The sequence below is a fragment of the Seriola lalandi genome, unplaced genomic scaffold (genome assembly GCF_002814215.2).
Source record: "Seriola lalandi dorsalis isolate HSWRI2012SDOR001 ecotype SW California unplaced genomic scaffold, Sedor1 jcf7180002054682, whole genome shotgun sequence".
In the NCBI taxonomy this organism is placed as follows: Eukaryota; Metazoa; Chordata; class Actinopteri; order Carangiformes; family Carangidae; genus Seriola; species Seriola lalandi.
The window spans coordinates 2,334,148-2,359,191 of NW_019525235.1; the positions used below are offsets into that span (position 1 = coordinate 2,334,148).

Sequence of the window (25,044 nt, forward strand, 5' to 3'; positions counted from 1 at the left end):
ACTTTCCACGCCTCTACCAGGTGAAGAGCAACACCAGAGCTCCAAATGGTTTCCAACTACAGATTATGCTGTAGCGTTACTTCTCCCGCTGAAGTATCTGCAGCTCAAAGCCTGACATCATAAAACTAACAACAAGCATCTGAACACATGCATCTGGCCTGCATATAATGCAGACCCTGTAAAAACTCAAGTGTCTTGGCTGCTCTGGTCTTTCTTAAGTTCAGAGACCTGGCATTTTCAAACAGTGCCGAGTTTTATGACGCTTCCATTACATAACTTCCTCACTGTCCACAATGACAACAAAGAGTGTGTAAAGTTAATGTTCTGAAACGCAAACAAATTCCTGGGAAAACCCTGTGTTGCAGCGGAAACCAAAGTTGAAGCAGATTTAAGAACAGAGAGGGAAAAAAAAGTTATTATTCAGCCATGCAATAAAGAATAAATCTCAAATAGCATAATTAGCGTGTATGCATGAGGCTGCAGCACTGCTGGATGAGGCAAAGAAATCTTATTACGTCTTACTCCACAAATTCAATTTTAATGTTACACAGAAGGAAAGCGACAATCTCAAATGTGTGGAGGCATTTCCGTTCAGTGTAGCGTCTAGACAGCCCAAACACCTCAGGAAGAACCAGCATCAGAGCAGGGCCATATATCTGACACTCCAATCCACAATATAAACCAGATCCATCACAGAGGAACTGCCTTACTGATAAGACAGGCAACACAGCAGACACCACAAAGAAAAGAGAGTCAAATAACTGTTTAGTGCTTCTTTACAACATTTACAACGGCTTATTGAGACATGCAAGGGATGTGTGTAAATTACCCGGGTGCCAGTGAAGCAGACATTGACATAGACACTCCAACTTGACTTTTAAAGGTAACTGTCAGTCGTCTTAAAACCCAATAAAAACCTACTGTTTACACAATAAAGCTTAATAACTCTTTATTTATCTCTATGAGCTGACGCTGTCATTCCATCCCAGATTGTACTGCAGATAATTCTGCTCTGAAACTGATCCGACAACAGTGTTACCGACAAATGAAAACTCCTCACTGAAAGGTCTTCAGGGATAAAAATGTCCTCAGCTTCACTTTGAGTCAGTTGGACCTGCGTTCACCCTTGAAGCGCGAGTGTAAATCATCTACCGAGCTAACAATCAGGCCCTCTCCTGCCAGTCAGTGCAGTGTGTCTGTCTGCGTTTCTCTGCCTCTGTTTACTCTGCTGGGTGATACAGAGTGTGCATTCCCCAGCGCTGGCTCCCTATGGTCTGCACGAGCTGCATTTACCCTGCAGGCAGTGAGGGCTTGGTTGTCTTGGCAGTAATGGACTGCTGAGGGGAGCGTTTCAACATCAGGTTAACAGGAATTACAGGCCTAAAGCTTGGCTTGGGCCTGCGGGGCAGAGGAAACGCCCTCGTAGAGAATGGGAAGAAGAGGAATGACCCCACAGATAAGGCTGAGCTCTGGAGATGTGTGTGGGATGTTAGGTCCAGAGACGTCCATAGCTCATGAGATGCTCCCCGGTATAAAGAAAACAGTTTATGAAATATAAGCACAGAGGAGTCAGGTAATATCAGGAGCCAGTGCAGGGGAAACTATCCCATTACATTTATATAAAAAAAGAAAAAGGTCCATAACCAACCTGAAATTACACCCATTCCTGTACAACGTGTGTTATTGGGACAACAGCATGTTGTGTGTGGGGCTCACTCTGCTTGCGTGTCTGTGGCCATTTTCCATGTACTTAAGAAAAAGCAAAGTTTTCTTAAGATTTCCACACTCTCAAATTGCTTGTGTCTTTCTAAAAAAGCAAGCGGGAAGCAGGTGGGTTAACATGTCAACAGTCTAAAATTACAGTCCCGTCAGCTCAAAGATTCAACTGATCATCACCGTGGATGAATCACAAATGAATCATTGTATTTAAAGACAAGGAGATTACCGGTAAACATCTCTTCAGGGAAAAAGGAAGTACAGTTACATGTCAGTTACAAAGTAGGATTTATTTGTTTTGCTTGTTTTGTGGAAAGGTCTCTACGGACGCACCCAACAGACAATGAAACATATGGCTAAATGGCTCAGTGGCCCCCATCAGCAGAGACACTTGAAAAACACACAAGCCTACATATGTCACTCCCCCAATGGCTTTTTGTGTCACAAGGTGAATTATTCATGCCCCCAGAGCAGAGGGAATACATCACTACGTATGTTGCTGCTTCAAAGTACTGTTTTTTATGAGCATATATATATAAATAAATAAAAAAATATATAAACAAAAGCCAGTGTGCCGACAGTGAATCAGCAGTCTCCACAACCGCACAAGCCTTGGGTCGGGCTGCTTTTGTGTTCTGCCAATGCTTACATTAGCTTGAGAAAAGCTCAAGCTGCTCTAAATATTCTCCTTAACGCCATCCATCTTGGTGCGGAACTGAATGGACGCATTCCAGGAACTGGACCCCTGGCAAAGATCAACTCTGTGTGGAGGTTGTATGGGATCTTGTTTCCCGACAATCTATACTCAAATGTGATTTTTTTTATTTCTTTATTAAATTCTTAAATCAAAAGCAAGGTAAGTGATTTTTTTGGTGCTTTTTCTCTAAACATTCGTCTTGGCAGTTCCCAGGTTGTGGAGAAATTACAAATTTTGCATCAAATTAGCAACAAGCAAATGTTTTTAGTCAATCATGGCTGCTCTTTTCAGGCTGCTCTGGGTGCATAAAGACAAATCATCTGTCACTCACTTAATTCAATCATCAGTCTTCATTTAATTATTCAATATAATATGTAAATTCAATCTACAATCTCCAACAAATGCTAATTCTGTACATCATAATAATTAAATTGGATAGGAGCAGAGGGGAGAGCTTAAGTGCCATAGACTGGAGGAGGAACCTTTAATTAGGAGTAAAAAATCTGGCAAATTAAAATCAGTAATCAGCCTATAAATTGTTGTGATAGGGGCTGGCCGCAACTGTGTGGACTTAAATGACATATCAGAGGTTTGAGAGTGAAGCCGTGGCTGCTGCCTGTGTGGGTCAGGCTTAACGTAATCAAAGCCCAGCCAACTGTAGCATGGCTAATCAGGGGCCCGGTAGACGGGCCATGCATGACAGCCAATTACACAGCAGCCAGGTCTGCTCCATCACATCCTGCTCACTTCAATAGAGCCCCCTAAGTAGTTGTAACACTGGGGCCAGCACGAAACCCTGCTTTACCAGGCGGGAACAATGGGTCACTCTGTGGGACAATAGACGACACACACACCAAGAGCAGGAAGGTGCCAAGGAATGAATCTTTAAACAGGTGCTTTTTGTTACAATTACAAAACTACACCCTTTTTCTGACAAATAATACATGAGCAGAACAAAAGTAAGATGATATTACCCAGCCCTGTTAACGGAATAGGCAGCTTTTCATAATGGAAAGCATTAAATCCAACATGTGCCTTAGCAATTAAACAATTAGTAGACTGACGCAACATTAAACTACAACAATTGTGGAAAATTGATTCATTGTGTTAAGTAGAGCTGAAACAAGCAGATTCATTGTTTAGCCCTTCGACAAAAAATTAATAAGCAACTATTATAGGTAACAGATTCATCTTTTCTGTATATTTTTCAACCAAAAATGCTAAATACGGTCTGATTCCAGTTTTGAAAATAATGAGGATTTGATACTTTTCTTAATTATATGATAATAAATTTAATATTTTGGGGGTTTGGACTGTTAGTTAGATAGTTTGATAAAGCAAGTAATCTGCAGACATCAACTTGAGTTACGGAAAATGAATAAGTATATATAATTTCTTTAACAAAATGTTGGGATATAGCAGCACTAGCATTAAAGTTATTTATAAAGTAAAATGTGGGTAAAGCACCACTTTTTTTTGCTTTTATAATTTCTACTTACTTTTTTCACTGTTTATTTTTTAACAAAGACAAATAAAACTCACCTCTTTTGGTAATTACGTGTGGAATTTTTCATAAGTTTACACATTGATCAATTAAACAACCAATTGACAAAACTAGTAGGCTCATTAAGAAGTTGCAGCTTAAACTATAACAAAAAAATATTTATAGTAGTTTGGTTATGTTAAAATAAAAATAACCCAAAAAAAAAAATTTCTGTGCAGGTTGAAGCTGGATTACCTGGTTGTCAGGGTGGTTAACAGTGAAGTATCCCACACAGATGATGACTTCATGCAGCAGCTCTTCAGAGGAATGCTGGGAGCAGTACCAGAGCAGGGAGCTGACAATGTGTCGGAAAGCTAGAGACAGGCCCTCAGCTCCTAGAACAGACTGGCAAGTCACAGGCAAAGCATGTTAGTGTGTACCACAGTAAAATAACCATAAATCATCTATCATTGTGATTCCAAAAAGCTCAAGACATTAACAATGCAAAGTAATAAAAGGTTATATGTTTTGCTGGTGGGAACATACATGGTGTAAGTGTATAAGCAATTCAAGCGGGGGTCCCACCATAAAACACCCCAATCCCGCTCAGAAATGAGATGCTAGGAGCAGCTCACAGACAGTATTTATTAAACATGTCAGTGTGACAGAGCACCATAAGATCATCGCAATTTACTGGAAGTTTGGGTGTGTTTGCATTGTAACCATCCATAAACACAATACCTGAGAAGCTGCACGTTATGTTCAACAATCAAAATGTATGCAGGCAACATATTAAACTCTGTACTATCTAAGCAGCTGCCTAATGAAAAAAAAGCAAAATGTTACAAAAAATAAATAAATAAATAAATTTAGATTTATAAAATTCATGTCACAGTTTAAAAGGGAAACAGGAAAACCACTAAGCAAAGAGGGAAAACATCATTTATGGTTTGAATGAACTTTTTTCACAGTTTTTTAAAGGTTCACAGATTTGTTGCAGCATATTCTGCCAACATGCAACCACAGCAAAACCAAGTTATTTATACTGCAAAGCACACTTTTAAAATTCCCTTCTAAACATATTATTAGGAGCTGATGCGGCAGAGGAGTAAATTAACGGCCTCAATTCTGATCATCCAGCCACTAAAATATGTATTAGTCCGTGCTGTTAGGTAATGTGAAACGCAAGGTGATTACAACTTCTAGCCAAAAAAAGAAACATTATTTAAAATGTTCATAAAACTCCGGCAGTGAAATGCTTTCATTTCCAGCTGTTTTGAGTTGCCTGACTGTGGCGGGTCAGTGAGAGGAAGCTGCTTCAAAGTAATTACCGCAAGACATTAAAATAATTAACGCTTGCTCTCGTGCCTTTCCGTCTACCCAATGACTTAGCACAGTGAAGCTGTCGCCCTCTCCTCCTCGGGGTGGGTAATGTACGGCCCGGCATACAGTGCTAATCACCCGCGCTCCATCCTAACGGCTGACCCAACGGGCTCTATTCAACCCCAACAACTGACCTAGGGTCAAAGGGCACCTGTGTTTATGTCCACAGGTCAGCTTTGTCCTGAGGAGAGTGACTCCTCTTCTAATGGCTCTTAACAAAGTAACTTGCATCAATTTGATCATGTATACAATTTTATTAAATCCAGGGAGGATAATTAAACTTTTTTTTGTGATACCCTTTGTGATAAGAGAAAAGTCACTTAAATTGCTCTTCATACCACATATTCAAAAACCAGTTACTGTGAGTGGGAATAGAGAACACATGCTCAAACAAAGATCAGATGCAGAACTATAAAGAAAAACAAAACAAAAAATACTGTATGTCTAACCGTCTGTCACCAATGCACAAAATCTGCTGGATCAAAGGAATTTTTTTTATTTGTGACAAGTGGAAAAAACAGAATATATTTTGGATTTATTCTGAATACCTGGAAGGCAGATAGGTCAAGCAGGGCAAAACTGTTGAGGAAGCGGATGCCTTGCAAAGCCACCTGGATGACCCCAGGGCCGTAGGGTTCCTGACTCTGGGAAGCAGACTCTGGTAAGAAACTGTGCAGCAGGATACAATACAGGGTGTGCACCACTCCCACCAGGTCTGTAGACTGCAACAAGGCCGTCAATCCAGTCGGGTCCTGACGTTTATTGTCAAATATACTGGGAGCACTGGCGAGTAAGAGAGGGGAAATGAATGGTCAGCAAAACCAAAAATAACTGGAAGAATTCATTAAAAAACACACACAGATATGATACTAGGAAACACTGAGTAGCATTAGTGTCTTTATTTTTGTGCCGTTTTGCTGCCCTTGTCAAGAATAGAAAAAAAGAAAAAAAAAAGACAAAGACAAACCAAAATGAAAGTCAGACTGTGATTTCACCCAAGGCTGAGGACACAAACAGTCAGAACCTCTGCTTGTAGATTTATTCACCAGACAAGAGCTTAGAGATAGCTTTCCCTTTAGATAAGACATAGTACCCTGTTAGCGCTGCTGTATTACCTGGCTTAACTGAATGCTGCGGGTGGAAGAACACCAAGTTTAAAATCTGTTGCATATTGACATGTTGGATCACAGCTGCTGTTAAGTTCGTCTTCTGATCTTCACGTGCTTCTCTTTTATTTATGGAATAACCTTTTTTTCTTTCTTTGCATGCAAGGAGCTTCCAATATGTTTCACTTTTTGACTGGTAAAAGTCACTGCCAGCCTGTTTGGTTGTAGCAGAAAGAGCGGGACCTTCAAGATTGGCTCTTAGGCTCCCACTCCTGCTACAGTAAACATAATAATGCCATGATGAGAAGCTCATGGCAGTAACTCCAAGATGGCAAATTGTGATTGAAGCCTGACAAGGTGCTGCTGAGTGCTCCGGCACATTTAATCAAGCCCACCTGAGTAAAGTTTTGATTTGAGGTGATGTGTTTGTTTGGCTCCAACAAGATGCCACTGTGTTGGTTAAAGGGATGGTGACATCCATCCTTTCATTGTACATCACATTTAACAAGAAAGCTAAGGATAATGCTGGTTGGAAAGAGGAGGTAGAGTGCGGAGGAAAGGCTTCAAGATCTAACCAATCCATCTGGCATTAAGGCATTTAAACATTTTCGTGATTTAAGTTTTTTAGTTTGACAAGTGAATTTGTCATGCTAGGAGATTCGAAAGATGGACATTTAGGAAGTGGATCAAATCTGAACAAATTAAAAAATAAACCAAACAAAAAATAATATTCTCTTGAGTGCCTGCAGGGGTGATGTGACCACGCACTGACTCAAATAAACAAAAAAATAGACAAACAAACTGAAACACCAGAGAAAATTTAAGTAATTAAGTCGCAATGCAGGAGGATCCAGTGAAAACCCTGGGCTAGCACAGACAGACAATTTAAGACTAGTGCGGCAGCAGCAGCTATGATTTGCAGCCATGTAGAATGGAGGGTGTGTGACCTCTGGATGGAAGCTACAGTGCATGCTGATACTTGATGTTAGCCAACAGGCTCTGTGTGAAATATGCTGCTAGGCAAGACCACAGCCTCCTAATGCCATTATAATCCCCTGACACAGCAACTGGCATGGCCAAAATATTCTACGAGCCCATTGAGCATTCTTATATATGACACACAGAGAATCTTGGCAGAACATAGCTTGCTGCCTGTGATACTGACCAGAACACTGGTCTCATTAAACCTGCAAGATCACACATGGTTTTCTCACACATATTCTGTGACAAACATAGACCTAATATAGCTGTCTTCTACCACGGTGGTGTGAAGCAGTTGGTCATTGATATTGAAGCACCTTGCAGCTGGCAAAATAATAGCTAGCTAGTACTAACCCCAGTACAATGGTTGAAACTGAAAAAGCAATGATTGCTACCTAGATTCAGTATAACAATTAAACGCATCAAAGTCGGTCCAGTTCTATTTCTATTATAATGCATAACATAAAAGCATATATCGGCCTGCTACCACGGTCAACATTTATTTTCCTTTTGAGTGAGGAGTTGTGGTGCTGATGTCCCTCAGCGTGTCTGTGTGCTTAGCCTCTGTCAGCGGCGCCACTGAACCTCCCTTAGTGGAGGTCACCGTAGCACACGTGGGTGGGCTCCCCCCGCGCTGCAGGCTAAGGTTTATGGTGAGTGACAGAGCACTGGGTCAAGTAGATACCTATCTCTATCTGCAGTAACGACAGCTTAGCCAGCAAGCTGGCTGGAGGAAACGACCTGCTGGCTGATTGCAGAGGAATCAGAGTCTTTGTTTGAGTAACCGTGAGTCCGTCTTTGTGGATCCTTGTGACATTAAAGAACTGACATCTAATGACAGTGACTGAGTCTCTATCATTAGATGCAAAGACAGAGGTGTGCGTGTGTGTGTGTGTGTCAAGAGATCACAGAGATGTTTAAGGTGCGTAATAGAGTAAGACACATGCTCACCGTCCAGTTACGACAAAACACAGCTTACACATGCTGTGCAGTAGAGCTGAGGCTTGTTGGAGGAAAGCAGACATCTTGGGGTGCTCGTCTACAGGACTTTGGACCGACAGGAAGCACCCATACAACTTGTCAATCAGACCCATGTTTACTACATAGCTGCAAAAAACACACAAGAAGAGAAAAAACATTTTGTGGTTAATTTTTTTTCCAAATCTTTCTAAATTTACCATGTGTGACTTCCTCTGTAAAAAGCTCATCTCACACAGGCAAACAAAGGCCTTTACTGTGCATACTTCCACAGCACTGCAGCTGAAAGCGGATACCTCACCTAAGCCCTCCACCCCCTGCTATTACTGTGATATCTCCAATTTGTCTTTGCCAATGACAGGTCTCATGATCATGTTCCCTGTACTCTTTCAGGCACAAATCACTGCTAATAGTGTCATTAGAGGGCTGTTGTGGCCCTTGTGCCAGCCCAGCTCTGGGCCCTTGACAGTCTGCTGACCTGGGGCCGTCTTCTCCCTGCTCCGGTATGCCTGCACCTTTGGGCTCAGCTCAGGCACCAATAGCTTATGAAGATCTGGCGAGTGCTGCAGCTGCCAATCAAGGCTTTAAAGTCACTGATATGGTCACTGTGAAGCCAGTGCTCCTCATCTTACCACTGTCTTGACTCTTTGCTTCTTTCACATACCTTTTTCGTAAGAACTGTCACTCACTGAGGTCCTCTCAAAACAGGTTATTATGACCATTTTCAACCGCCACTGCAGGTCATCTGACACTTGAACCGAGGCCCATTGTTTTGACTTGATCCTCTTCCACAGCTTTACTTAGGTTGAAAGGATCAGTCCTCACACTTAGTGATCTGTTAAATGCTGCTCTCTGTTTGACAATCAGCTTGGTGGTCGAACTTACCCCTTTACATCTCAACATTTGAGCATGGATTGAAAACATTAATGACAATGATAGGGGTCTAAAAGCACTGAAAGTCAAACTGAGAAACTGGTAATGAGAGGAGAGGAAATGGTGAACTCCTTTCTATGTGATATATGGGTTGGTATAATGGGAGAGTGTTGCAAAAGCTAAAACTGTTTTGATCTTTTGTCCTTCCTCACTAGCATATACATTATACAAGGCAGTTGAGGTAAATCTTGAGCTCGTACTTGGGATTACCAGTCTGACGATACCATTTTTCTCAGGCCCTCCCCTGTCTCCAGGGTTACGACTGGGTCAGTGGATGAGAGTGGTGGGCCTGTGCAGCTGCTCTGTCCAGATGAATCATGGGTTGTGGGAGGGATGGTGGAAAGACTGCACTCTTCCACAAGGCTTCGTCAGGCTGTGCCTGCCTTTCCTCACAGCCCACATTTCTCCAACACAGCACCGACTCCTACAGCCCAGACCCACAAGGCTAGCTCAAACACCAGGTTCAAGGGGACCTTTCAAAGCTTTGGAAGTGCTCTCTGTTTATGCTACTTTGTAGCCCCCCCCCCCCTTAGAACTGATTTTACTTGAAATGTGGCACTGAATGTGTGGAAAAAGTACAAGCTGGAAGGATGCCAGAATACACCGTCATTCTCACACAACTCCCATTCCAACAAGACACCAGTTGGACCATTTCCAAGAGATCTGACATTTTGTCAGCCTATTCTTTACATAAGGCACACTGTTGAGGAAATCAGAGGTTGACCACCTCTCAACCCAGTGAAGAGGAGTGGAGGAGGGATGTACTAGAGGAGGTAAAAAGGTCATGAGATGAGAAAAAGAGGTGCCATGTAGGAGGAGGAGAAGCAGTGTGCAAGTAGCACAGAGCACTGGAAGGAAAATACCTGATTAGGTCTTGTGTGCGAGTGTTGAAGGACTCTGTAGCAGGCTTGACCTTGGCATCTGGGGAGGAAATCCATGTGTTTTCGCCTTGTCCAGACTCTGAGATATGTGGCCACAGGGACCCCAGGATGGTAGCAATGGTCTGCAGCAGGCCTGTTGTCAAACCCTCAAAGACTTGTTTGTTAACACTGCGCCCAAAAATGGACTTGTCCTCATCTGGGACATATAGCTGCAAGAATAAAAAAAAAAAAAAAAACTTATTGAGAAACGAATGAACCTGTATTATTTGCATCACTAGGGTAACTACCTCTTTGATAAACCCTGATATGCTGCAGCAGAAATCGGACAGCATCCAAATGCCATTAGACAGAAGTGCAGAGGGATAAACAAAAACAGGGCAATTTAACCTTCAGCATGTGCATTAAAAGCCATTCAATTAACATAGAAGCAAACGTTAAATGCTCTGTTTTCATTAGCTTTTCCAACATTGTTGCTACATTATATACTTTAGTGAGTTCATTATTAACCCGCTTTAGGCCACAAATTAGTAAATCCTTGTGATATGTAATGGCTACAATAATGGTATATAGTGGAGGCATTTCCTAAGCCACACAAACAGCAAAAAAGCAGTTTGACAAGATGAAGGCTTAAATAAAAAAGCTGCAGAAGAAATTAGACACTGCAGTTAGATGAGCATTTCCAGTCAAACTTCATGAAACACACAAGCAGAAGTCCATGTTTAAAATATAGTGCTGCTGTTAAACATGGAGAACGTTGTTAAGGTAAAACCTTCTCATTTGGTCTAATGGTTGGAGTGAATGCTGACAGCATAGGTAAATCCACCGACATTCTCCACAAATCTAATTAAAAGGGGACATGCTCATATGGCAGCACTACCCCCACTGCTTTACTCTATTGCTCATGCACACGCATACCAGGACATAGTTAACATGTAAAAGTTAACAGTTGTAAATTAAATCACAACTCATCAATGAGGGGTGTGTAGGAGCATGGATAATTGCTGAGCCCAATTCCTAATCTGCATTGAACACATGGAGAACAGTTAGTTTGTCTCCTGCAGTGCTGCTGGATACGTCAGTCAGCAGAGCAGCTGCTCAGATATGTTTTATATAAACTGAAACATACAGCCTAACCTCTCCCTGTGTGCCCTAAGGAAATATGACTGCTTTGGATTGGAACTCGGCACTGGAGAAGGAAGCCCCAGTAGAGTTCATGCATGTACCACAACCCTGTGCCTGTGCCTTGTCCTGTCTCTGTTGTGAGTGTAGGCGGCCCCAGCGAGCCGCCACCGTTAGATGTTTGGAGTGGGCTGATGTTTACAGTCCTCCTTACAGAGTGCTGAAGGATATGGGCTGACATGTCGCCACAGTGCAGCCTGCCTGCTTGACTGACTATGCTCTCACATTCCCTAAGTCAGGAGGCATCTGTGGAGAGGTTGGGCAATGGCTTGTTACTTGCTAGCCTTGTGCCCTGCTCTGTCTTTCATTAACACTGCGGCAGGAACATGTACCAGCACAAAGCCAGGGCTTTCTCTGTGGTCAAAGCACTGTATATCAACAGATAAATGCAAAGAAAACAAGGAGGGTTAATAAATGTATGTGTTAGAAACACTGTTCATTTGGTCAAACCTTGGTGCGTTGTATGTAAACATATTCAGCATCTCCTCTACATTTACAGAACTTTGCTGTTGGCACAAACTAACTGCAAAAATATTGACTCATTGCATAATTTATGAAATGTTTTGTTTATGATGGCAAATTAGGTCTTGTTCATGCGCTTAGGGTGCAGAGACTTACTGTTAGTTGATGCAGCAGCAGGTCCATGAGAAGTGCTATCTTGTTGCTAAACAGCACATAGGAGCAGTTGAGGGGGCAACAGGAACACGCCAGGTAGTAGGTATTTACAGCAGCGCAGAGAGATCTGACACAGAATGATGACAAACCATTATTAATCACAAGGCACGCTGATACTCCCCTCGCAATTCATTACAGAAACACTACTAGTGGGATGTAAACGTCTAGCCCTGGGCACTGACACGACTATCTGCAGTCATCAGGAAACCAAACACACTCTTCTGTATTTGTGGTTCCTTAAGGGTGTAGTTTGTCTTCACAAGTCAAAAGCGTATCGCACTGACAGCACGAGTAAGGAAGCCGATTTGGGGAATAAAACACTCATATCAGCTACTTATGCGGAGACTCCCCTCACTAGAGCCACCTTCAGAGAGGCTGAACGCAATCTCAGTCCCATCTTGGCTGAGATGATGCAGCATTTCCGCTGGAGAGATAAAACTATTCCTCTCAGCAGCTCCTCACAGCCGCCAGGCAGCCCCAGGCAGCAGCCAGTGCTGAGCCAGCCAGCGTGCCTCTGTATTATGTCTGCTCTAAAACAAGTCCCAGGGAAGATTAATGCTTCAGATAACTGACCAATCGTTCTGCTGTGACTGCTACTCCCCCTCGCCCCCGTTTCATCAGTTAATATTTTCTGACAACTGTATATTTTAGCCATTGGCGGAATGGCGTGTCCTATCTGCTCGCAGGAAGAATGGAATCTGCCTCTCCAGTGCCTAAAGTAGGCCATGTTTATTTCAACTGGTAAACATTTTGATATCTACTGAAACCTTCACATCTGCTGTGCGTTTTCGGTCAAACCACGCTGGCATAGTAAAGGAAAATAGATTAGGCTGAGGCAGTCCCAAGTCTGTCAATAACTTCCTCTATTCTTTGCTTTGCATTTGCTAGTGGGCAGATCGGTCGTTTTGCCGTATCATTATTGACATTGCAGTGTAAAGCTGTCAGATGTGGAATGTGGTGTTAATGTGAGAGGCACTATATTTTGAGTGATTGGATAGTGTCCAACTCTGACATCAAAACTTACTTGAGTACACCTGAAAAAAAAAAAAAAAAAAAATCATAAAATGAAACTTCTTGCAAAATGCTACAGTCTTGTGTGCCAGCTATATTGACAGTAATTCTATTAAAGTATAAAGATGGTGGAAAAAGTCTAGCCATAATGGTTAAGTGCACTGATAGAACAGCCTGTGTGGAGCAAGACGTGAGGTAACATGAGATCCCAACCAAACTATACTGTGTGCAGCCATGCAGCATCAGGACTCTGATTCCCTAGCGAACACGAGACTTTAGATCAGCTTCTATACAAATACCAAAACGTCAACTCAAATACCTGTTCTCTAATACAAATGGATAATTACATGCTTTACACATCTTATGAAATTCAAACTGTGGTAGCTGGAATGTACAGTTGTACATTCCTCCAAAGGACAAGACTTACTTTAGGTGCGTTAAGTCACTATTGTGGTGTTTATGATCATGCCCCTGTTGAGTAAAATAGTGCATAAGTAAGGATATCATATCAGAGACTGAAAAATGAGGCAGGACTGACTTCTTTTAGTGTCCAAGAGCTGCTTCACAGCAGCTAGATGAAGGTAGGTTGTCTCGGTCAGCGGTAGTATTCAGATTTCTGTGATAACTGAGATTTGGTACACTCCTCTTTCTAAATGTAACTTGTTTGAATTTTATATAAAAAATAAAAAAAACCTTTGGCAGCAGTAGTGTCATCACTGCATTCAGAACAGCTTCAATCCTTCTTGGATTGCTGCCATGTAAGTCCTAAACTGTGCGTAACGGGATATTTGATCGTGGCTTCAAAAAGGAATGACAAACTTTGAACTTCTAGTAAAGATTGAGAGAAGTTTTAGATCAGCAAACTGGAGAGGCAACGCAAATTTTCCAACTTCTTCTTAGAATTCATGAAACCACTCTTGGGTTTGTTTAACAGAACAGGTATATTACCATGTGAAAATGTGTGGTTAGGAGGACACACTGAAACAAAAGTTGCAACTCGTCATGGCGTCCTGGTAGCCCTGTGGTTAAGATGTAAACCACTTGGTCACAATGAAATTTATCTAATTCCAATGTTTCCTGTCAAAAAAGGCTAAAATACGCAAAAAATAAAAATCTTAAAAACAACTGCACCTAGTCCTGTGAAATAATAACATTGCCCATGCCATTACACATCAAATACCATGTTTAACTAGTGGCATCTAATTGTTCTCTCCTATCAAATACACATATGACAACTAATCAGGATTTTTTTCTTTTTGCACTGTCACATACTTTTGTCTGTTGTCCTTGGATACTGGCAGCTTAGCCATAAACATCAACTTTTTATTTTGTTTCTGCTTTTTGAAATCTGAAAGCCCGAAATTATAATATATATATATAATATATACACACACACACACATCTTTTTTCCCTTGATTTAACACTTAATACTATAGTTTATAACAGTATAAACAGGGCACTGTAAATGTTGATTCTAGGCATGGCTGTATTCACCCTGACCTGATTAGCATATTCTGATTAAATCACTGGCAGGACAGATCTGGCCCTCTGGCTTAGCAATTGACTCACTCAACTGCTCATATAATGAGCATGCAATTGCTTTGTAACACAGCTAATCAGGCTTGTCTTTGGTCATCTCTGAACAAATGAGGGGCCTGTCAAAGACTATGTTTGAGTTATGCCCTTACACCAACTTGTACAATGAACCAGCCCAGTGATCTGTCTTTGGTTTCCTCCCACCTAATTGAGCTTGATGAGCATGACACCTGATAGTACGCCCTCTCTGGGAATCTCACTATCTCAATACCCCTCAGTGACAGCTCGAGCCAAAGATTTTGTGGAACAATTTGGTGAAGTGCCACGCCAGCCTGTCTCATGTTGCACAAAAACTTTGCTAGGACTGATGTGTCCCACTCTGTCTACGCAGGCAACATTCCTCCACCTACACCATTGTGGGGCTCTCATTATATTACACAGACGGTGCTTCACATGGACCCATAATGACCGCAGCCACTATCTATCGCCACCCACCTAGAGCATTGTCACTTTTTTGACAAGGCTCCTTTGAAATTAGATGCAAAAAAATTATCGTCACAACTTTTAACTGGTGGACAAACCAGTCCTATCTGATGGTGAGAAAAAAAGAGAAATTGTGAAAAAGAGTAAGAGGAAAATAATGAGCGATGTAATCTGCACACCTACACTAAACAGCTTAACCTCACACAGCGAGGAGATACCATTTTACCTGTACAGCTATTCAGATGCGTAAAGAAATGAGGCCAAGAGGTAGAAGGATGGAGCACACCTGATCCCGTTTCGCCACCCTGCAGCCCTCTAGGTCTCTGCCTGGGTGGCCAACAGGCCTACACATGATAAGGTAGAGGCTTGGGGGGCCTCTAAATTTAAACTTTTAACAATAAAATATAACTTCATTTTAGATACAAGTCTGATAAATAATAAATGATAAATAAGGAGAGAAAAAAGACTAAAAAACTTCACTGCTTCAAGCATAAATAAGAGGTAACAACCATAAGCAAGGTTTATCTAGCAGAGAGATATTCGGTTATGAATATTGTCTCTTTCAACATAAAGTTATTTTTACATTAAATCGCTGACTTTCAATTCAGTTGCCAACAGGGCAACAAACATGTAAAAGGCTCTTTATGCTTTTTGTCACTGCCTTGCGTTATCAGCCAAGATCAGTGCTCCTCAACCCGAGTCTCACATTTCTCGCCCTCTGTGTGCGTTTCCTATGTGCACAGTCAAGCCTGACTGGAGCAACGCTGCAGAAATCTGACCAACTTCCAGATCAGGTTAAGTCCCTGCCTCTTAAACAGGGTAAATTTGTGTTCAAGGGTAGAAAAAGAATCCTAAGCCAAAATAAAAGGTGAGGAGCAAATCCATTTCCTTGTGCTGTCAAACAATCCCTTCATTCACTGCTATCTAAATGACATTTAATTTGATTCTGCTGTTGATCTCTCCGATACCCTGAGTGCTTCCAAGACATCTATTCTGGCTGTCGTGCCGCACTGGCCAGGTATGAAGGGGGAGAAATCTGATGAGCCGTCACACAGCATCATGCACAAGAGCATGAGTGCGTGCACTCACACACAAAAACGCACACACCTTCAAATGGTGGAAAACATCCTGAAATAAAACCACAGGTAGCAGGTCTGATTTCACAGGATACACCGGGTCATGTGAGACAGAGGTGGAAATACAAATTGGGTTAACACGCAGTGCTGAAAGACTCCTAAACCTTTCTCTGGAGATCACCTGTTTAAGTTCCATTCACAGCTCTGCCTTTCTTTTTAAAGCAACGGAAATTGTCAAGATACAACCAAAACATTAAAATATAAACTTCTGAATTAGATTTTGGCAACCTAAACATCATAGAAGAGTGCCTCTGCTCTTTTGGTTTTTAAAAGTTGTGTACAGGCAGATGGAGCTTTGTGCTAAGACCGTTCTCAAGCAGGATGCAAGTCTTTCGTCCTCTCTTCTCTCCAGTGACCCCTATTGGAAGACAGAAGTCACTAGCTAAAAAAGAAAAAAGGAAAAAAAAAAATTCTTGTTATCTTTGACACTGGTTTTCAGTTGAAAGAAAAGGGGGATTCTCCCATCCACACGAACTATTGAAACCAAAACAGTTGTGTGCTTTATTTTATCATCCTTACTAGTTAAACAGTTTGGGACAAAACAGCTTCAACTACATAATAGGAATTATATACAGTATACTATTGGTACGAGTATTGGATGCTGGTGCATATAATGGGTATGATGGGTTCCTCACACAGTACAATGCTACATATACAGATATATCTCAATTTAGAAGTTTTATTTTATATCAAAATTAAATTAATGAAAATATTCGTTATTTAAATAAATGTGTAGTAAAATTAATACTGTTCCTGAAAAACTAAATTCTAACATTTGTGATGTTGTTGTGCGTTTTGAGATATCATCTCTCCAGCTGAACTTAATGACAGTGGCTGCATAAACTCTGATCTAGACATTCCAGTGACCACAAGGTTACACCAGGACATTAGCGGAGCCTCGTAGAGGAATTAGCTCATTAATGTAATGGTAACAAGATGGAATCAGCCTCCCATGGGAGAGATATGGCAGGAGCATCTCCGCAGCTGCCTTTTTTTGTAAATCACTCTGCTTATCTGGTAGGAGGAGGTGATCAATACGGCAGCATCACTGTAAACAGATAATGTAGCGCACTCTGGGTCGAGCGTCTGTATAGCAGCCCATTAGGCCACACAGCCATCCAGATGACAGATAGTGATAAGTAGACAGCCGGGCTGCGTCCTTGTGTTGCACCTCGTCACCAGCTGCCGACTACACTGACCTGACTGAGCTGCATCACAAGGTTTAAGTGTGACCTCTCTTGTATTGGTCAAGAAAGCACAGCAACGGTTGTTTTTCTTGAGAGTGCTGAAGAAAGATGGTCAGCCCCAACGGATGCTAGTGACTTTCTACTGCTGGACCACAGAGAGCATCCTAACATAGTGCATCTCTGTGTGGTACCTCAACTGTACAGCAGCTGAAAGGAAAGCACTTCAGTGGGTCATCTCCAGAACATAGAAAATCATTGGGATACAGCTCCCAGCCCTGGAGGACATTAACAGCTCACACTACCTCAGAAAAGCTTTTTCCTCAGAGCTGTAACTGCTCTGAATCAGTCCATCAAGTACCCCCCATAACTGTCTGACACGACTGACTTCACATACACACACACTTCACTATGCCACCAAATAAGCTATACCGTACACAGGGGCCCACTCACATATATATTCTGTATCTAAAACACAGTGACAGCTGCTGTAATTAATAACCTCACTGTACAGGGACTAAAACATTCACCCATATTGTGTTTTTATGAAGAGTATCAACATTTCTGTACCGTTTCGGTTTTGATGCTGCATTGCACCCCTGAGCTGATTGCACTACTCACTACGGCTGGACACTTTTTGTACTATTATATACTATTTTTACTGTGCATACTGTTTGTTCCTACTTATCCTTACTGTATTGGTTCTCTGGCTGCATTGCACACCCAGGCTGTTGCACTATGTTGCAATATTTTGTCTTTCGCAGCACTGAGTACATAAGTAAGTTGCAAACCTAACCTCAACCAACCTTAATTCTATTCTATACAACCTTTGTTTACATACACAGTTATAAATGTAAAAATTACCTTAAATTATTGTTACATTCTAGCTACAGGCAAGCTGTTTCGATCTACACTACAGAACATATTATACACAGTACATATTCCTGGGTTGATATGTTCATCAGGGGCTTATCTCCAGTTCAGTTCTCAGCTGTCAAAGCTCCTGAGGCTCCAGCAGTATTAGCAGCACAGGACTAACTAAAATGCAAGCCGGTGGACCGAGGTATCAAGCTCAATTCTAAACAAGCAACTAGAGTAACCTTTTAGGCTTTGAAAGTTCTTAAGTGTGTCTGTGTCCCTGCATTAATCTCATGCTAGTGTAAAACTCCCCTGCAGAGAAACCTGTTTAGCCAAGTGAAAGGTTTACAAAAAGGAGCTTATTCAAAACCATTCTTTTATAATTATTCATAACCAACACTAGGGTTGGATTAGACTAGTATGCAGAGTATAAAAACACATGAGCCTAATCTTCACGTCCTGTTCTATCACCACAACATGTCAAGAAGATGTCCTAAAAGTCAAGGAGGTATTGTCTGCGCTTCAGCTAACACAACGTCATGCACGGATGTGCCAACAAACTCAGCAAACAAACGCTTTGTACAAGACAGTCTCTCCATTTAAGATAATAACATTTCTTCCAATTCAGAAGTCTGCTTAAAATTCCCTCAGATTACAATGATTGAAGAAGAGAGAGTACAAAAAAAAAAATCAATATACATGTGATGCCCTTTAAAAGCCTTATAAATATAAGAAGCATTTGTCCATTAGCAGAGATTCAGAGACCAGTAAATGCTAATGAATGGGAGAGCAAGGCCATTCGAGTCCATTACAGAGTCCCACTTGTGAGTACGGCAGCCTCTTTGAGGTTATCTACTGGCAGGCCGTGCAAACGTCAGACCCACAACTCAAAAATACTCTGCACTCTAAATGATAGATGGGACACATGTGCTTTTTCTGTTTCCAGAGAAAAGAATGGACATAAATTGATTACAGAAATGGAGAAATGCTTTCCATTTCTAGAGGCCAGAGCTGTTAGTCATTAATGCATTTTCAGGGTATTTATTGAGATGAACCAACTACAAACAGTGACTCACTTTTTGCAACTGCATAAACAATTACAAATTGGGAATAAAGCAGTGGGTTTTCAGTGAGGTCAGTAAAAGGATACAGTCAAAGAGAAGTCAGACAGAAGACAGAGTGTAACAGCTGTTTGCCACCCAATGAATATACAGCTGATTGCATATTAAAGAGTATGGATGGTTCAGAAGTGTTTCTGTAGTTTACACATTGTGAGCACAATCAGAAATGCCAAGAAATAAAATTGTTTATATTATTCTTATTCTTCCAACACTATGGCTGACATTTAAACCCAAAGACAAAGCCTTAGTCCACTTCTGTTTCTTTGATATTTTTTTTCGCAATCTTGTGAAATCCATGTATATCTGCAAAACACCAACTTTTTACGAGCTAAGAAAACTGCTCAGCACTGTAATTTTTCTTAACCCATGAAGCAACATTTCCTTCAGTTAATCTGAAAAATTGAAAATCAACAAATTCAGAAATATGCAGCTTTCACTGACCAGAGTAATAAAATTTGCAAATTAAAATAAAGCACTGGGGCAACTGTCCCCAAACCTGTCCCAATGCGTTTTTATTAGATAAACAGTGTGGATATTAAAGAAAATGTGATGTAACTCAACCTTGTAATAATTAAGAGCAAGGTAGCAAAAAGAGAATGTGTATATTCAGTCACTGCACACCTGTTCCAGCTGACAATAAACCTAAATTTAGACTTAAACTGCCTCAACAAGATCACACTCACCCACGGCTAACATCTGGTCTCACCAACCACAGCAACAAGTGGTCAGCTTTTCCAAAATCAAACTGTACCAATCATAAGCTAAAGAGACAGCTCACCCTGCTGGTTTGAAACAGAAACTTGATTAAAAGTCATGATAATAAACTAAAGGGCATAGCAACTGATTTTTTTTCTTGTGCCTGAGTTGTGCATTAAATCACAGAAAAATACCTGAGCGCACCATCTGCTTTCATGTATTTCCATGTATCATTATGTAAATTAACATGTAATTATTTCAGTTTGGTGACAGTACTCACTTGAGAGGAATACGAGGAACTGCAGTGGGTGTGGAAGCAGCAGTGATGACATGCAGAATTTGTTCCAGAGCCGACAGGCCGCCGCCCACTTGGAAGGCAACTTGGTCTGCATTGTTCTGTTGAGGAAAGGACACACAGAGAAACAGAGGTACAGTCAGGGGACAACGAGCCACCCGCTGGACTGGGGATTACATGGCTCTCACCAGGGAGGCAACCTCTCTTTCTCCTACAGGGGCGAGGGATTGAAATCTGAAACAAAGTGATCCCTAAAGTATTCCTGTTTAATCTCAAAAGTGCACAACCCGACTCCGCCCCACAACAGTCAAGTTTCAGAGGAAGGCAAAAGCTCTGCAGGCTCCAGTTAGCACCAGGGTGGTCTCAGTGGATGACCACGGAGTTAAGTGCAACGGAGAAAATGCCACTCGGCCGAATAAAGAACAAGATAATCAGAGAAATGTAAAATAAAGAAAATCCCTCTAATAGGAGAGGATACAAAATCATTACATTCTTACAGAGGAGCTCATCTCACACTTCTAGTTACTTTAGAGCTGATAGCAGACTTTATTTTACTTACAACCTAATTTTGGCCATCTCATAGTGGTGCTCTGCCTCCGTTGAATTTGTTCAAATTATGTTTTTTATCCATTTATTTTTAGACCTTCTTAGTGCAGACAGTATGTTGAAATAAAGGTTGTCAAATATACAATTTGAGGGGGTAACAGTGGACATAATAATGTCATTTAACATAGCATTTCTAACAACTGAAGGTTGAAAGCTCTCAAATCAATAATATGCTAAAACATTTTAGAAAATATACTAGTTTCTTTTTCCCATGTAAGTGTTTCGAAAATATTATTTCTGTGTATATCAAAGTTAAATAAATATGTTTTCACACCTTCGCCCTGAATTCGCCCTGTAACTCAAGTAAAACTACTAGTAAAATATCCATTGCTTGCACAATCAAAATACTTAATTTCAAAATTAAACATTTTTACAAGCCATCTTTTATTTGGTTTGTCTGTACAAGAACTCCGTTTTGCATTTATTTAATTAGTGATGATGATCTTGACTTCTTCTGTCTGTTTTTATGAACTGACAGACTACACATCAGCTTTACTAGGTACATGTCCCCATCACAAACTGCTTGTTCCTCCAGTCACTTTAGCGAACTAAGCTGCCAGATGTTTCCACATAATGGTGTAATAAACAGGGATACATCTGGTCAGCAGTAATCCTATGGATGACCATATTGGTTAAAATTAGTTAATTTTGCTACTATGTCTGTAATCATTATTTTTAATCATTTTCTGAACTTGAGGAAATAAAGGAATCTGGACTATATAAGCTGAATCCTGATGTTTTTAAGTTATATTCTTTTTACTCACTTCAGTTACAATATAAAATGTAGAATATAAATATAAATAATTCGGTGCATCATTCCTGTGCATTAGATTTATGAACACATGTAAATAGTTAGGCCCTGCCCTCCTGTGATGATAGAGTAATTGGCAGTAGGTCAGATGCTGTTGCTACAGCGTCTTATAAATCAACAAGTACAAAGCCAGGAGCGAGCACCGACTGTCGGGCATGTTTCTGCCTGGGTAGACAGAGTAAAGGAGCTGGAGGGGAGCTGCTGATGGAGGGCCTTCTTCACACAACTGTGGAGTGTTACACTGCAGGTGACTCCTCCACCTAAAGAGGATGCAGGCTCCTCACTGCTGTGACAGCACGAAAATCCAGCCACTTCACAGTGCTTTTGTTCCGCAGATGAGAAGTTGCCAACAAGCCTGAACACATTGAGAAAGAAGCGCTTTACCAAATTACAGATAAGCTCTTCAACTGTCATTCATGCCCGCTGCTGAGGTAACTGCTCCTCGATTCCAGTCCCAGACACACACAGAAGACGACGCACTGAACAATCATTTTGGGTTTGGGACAAAAACGTTAACAAACATGCCAAACACCCTTTACTTTCAACATAATGAAAAATGTCTCAAAGACAGTCTTAAGAGTCGAAGCAGTGTTTATATAAAAGACCTCATTATGACTTCCTTTCTGTAAGTTGCCAGCAGTTTCCATGCCTAATCAATTGGGTCTCAGTCACTGAGCTTGGATTAACCCCTCTCTTAACCCTCACATCAACACACCTACCTAAAAGCTTCTAGGCTAAATGGGAAAAAAAAGGCAGCTCTTTCATAGCAGCTTATCAAATGGTATTAAAGGGGGTAACTGGGACCTGCCCGGTCCTGGCTGTCTCCTGAGAAAACCAGACAAGAGTTGCTTGGCTAGTCCTTGCCTTTTCTGCTCTGCTGACAGATTTATCTGTTGTGATGATAGAACAATACCGGTGAAGAGGATTAAGTTCAAACTACCTGACATATTATCTTTAGGTGGTCCACTCTACGCATGCAATGGACCACAGAAAACAGAAAGGCACCTAAGTATTACTGTGAGATGCACATTTGACTAAAAACATAACGCTTAAACTACTGGCTTATTTTATATGTTAACAGATTGGCTGTTGGCGAATGGTGAGCTTTGTGCTGTGCAAAGCAGCTGACTTTCTGAGCAAATGGAAAAAGCATCTGGTGATGATATATCCTTTCTACAAACGTAACCATGCAGGGCAACAGAAATCATGTTTGTATGTAATTACATTGACAGTGTATATATACAGTAAGCTGAATTTGCATACAAACTTAACAAGATGAAAACAATGTTTCTGTTTCTATAAGACCAGCAAGGACTCACAAATTACATTCCTGAGAGACAGTTACAATAAAGATCATCCACCCAGAGTTCTTAAAGCGATACTCTACTTTACTTGTTTGTAGTCTTACCCAAAGTTATATAAGAAAACTAGTTATCCGTTTCCTCCTTGTGCACTGACGCTACCTGGGAGCAAGGCAGAACCAAACATGCAGCCTCATAGTAAAGTTGTAAAGTTGCATTTTCACAGATAAGAACAAAACCCAACAGACTCTTGGATGCATAAGTGACCAGCTTGCTGCCTGAGAAGACATAATATAAAGTAATACAAGTTGGTAGTTCTTAGAGCACAGATATTTTCACCCACATTAGCAATGTGGTTCTAGGGATGGCAATGCTGGTTTATTGGTTGGTCAGTTGGCACTAGCATGGTAGTTGTGTGACATGGCAGTTTTATTTCATTTATTTCATTTTTAAAGGGTTACTGCAAAAATGTTATATGTCAAGCCAAGTTACTGGTCACATGGAATACTGCTTAGAACACAGAAGATATTATACACCTGTTTTTTCAGTTTGAAATTGCTTAACTGTCTTACTAAATTGCTAGACCTACAGTATCCGTGTACTGAAAGGACAGAGATGAAATTCATATTGTGGCTTTGGTTAAGAAAGCAAATAATCAGATTTCACAAAATGTAGGATTGTTCCTGTAAATTCCTCTCTGTGCTTGATCACAACCCAGCAGAAGCTAGAATAAAACAAAGTAAGAGGAGGAGCAATTAATTTCCCACAAAAAGAAAAAAAAGAAAAAAAAGAAAAAAAAAGAGCCACCACAAAGGGCCGGGCAGTGAGACAAAAGTGAGACGGATGGCTCCTGAATTATACAACAGGAGGAATCTTATCCAATTATTGTCCGGGGTGACCATTGTTACCCCAGCTGATGGGAAGGCTGAAGCAGCTGGTAATTCCTGCGACAGTGTCCGCAGACCAGCAGACCGGCCAGACTGCACTTTGTAGTCTCCTCCCACCAGACACTTTAATTAAAGCAGAGAGGAGGGCATAGCCTCAGTTGTCCTGCCCCACTAACAGATGGGCAACAACTGGCAGAGTTCATCAAGGACTGGCTTCAACTTTGATCTTCCAAGTCACGAGTTCACTCATTCACAACTAAAACCTAACAATGACAGAGGTGAGTGTGACAGATCACGCTCTCAGCACATGAATTTCATCATTATACAGTCTTACAGACAAGCCAGAAAGCGGTAAACAAAGCTCTGTGGGCTGAGTCGACTGTAAACCACAACAAGGCTGCTGGAGTAAACATTTTAAGGTCCAGTATAAACTTGTGTGTTTACAAGACATAATAGCATATGATTTAGCACACTGTATGAGTGCAGGCGAACATGGAAATGGATAATTCCACAAACTATGTTTATTCTATAAAATGAACCAAGATTAATCAAAGTCCAGTGTGGCGCAAAATCAAACCTGCCACAGAAACCACAGACAGCCTCTAGTTGTAAACTAACACACCAAGAAGCATAGAACCATTTCACCTCCCATTGGTCTTGTGGTGAGGAAAAAAATTAAGACTTTTTAGGAAAAACTGATAGCCTAGAATGAGAAAATATAATGACATGAAACCAATAGACAATTTTCCTTTTCCATTTATGTATCAATATTTTCTCAATTAATCATCTGATTAAACAACCAAATGACAGCGTCCAAGATAATGATATACATGTTTTATATAAAAATCGGTCAGAGCCGTTTAGTCCAAGATGAAATCTAGGAGTTAAGAGTTAATATAGCAATTATCTTATAAATTAAATTTTATATATTATTTACTTGGTCACAAGTTCTTCCTAAAATGTCCTAGAAAGGCCACTGCTACTCTTACCAAAGCTTTGAAATATATATATTTTTTATGGCATGAAACAAATTTTAAAATGTTTAATAGGAATCTAATCTATACACGGGAGACTAAATTGTCTAATATCTGGCAGTTCTACTAGAGT

General features: G+C 40.9%; 1 protein-coding gene across 3 annotated transcripts in view; it reads right to left on the bottom strand.

Annotated features, from left to right (window-relative positions):
- The window catches only part of scaper (S-phase cyclin A-associated protein in the ER), a 57,447-nt gene that overhangs the window by 4,049 nt on the left and 28,354 nt on the right, over positions 1-25,044 (bottom strand). For all 3 annotated transcript variants that reach the window (XM_023422567.2, XM_023422565.2, XM_023422566.2), the window contains 6 exons: positions 20,318-20,433; positions 11,956-12,079; positions 10,141-10,367; positions 8,318-8,473; positions 5,828-6,062; positions 4,152-4,301 (listed from right to left, as the gene is read on the bottom strand). In XM_023422567.2, coding sequence (XP_023278335.1) covers positions 4,152-4,301; positions 5,828-6,062; positions 8,318-8,473; positions 10,141-10,367; positions 11,956-12,079; positions 20,318-20,433 — 1,008 coding nt within the window. The remainder of the gene's footprint in view (positions 1-4,151; positions 4,302-5,827; positions 6,063-8,317; positions 8,474-10,140; positions 10,368-11,955; positions 12,080-20,317; positions 20,434-25,044) is intronic.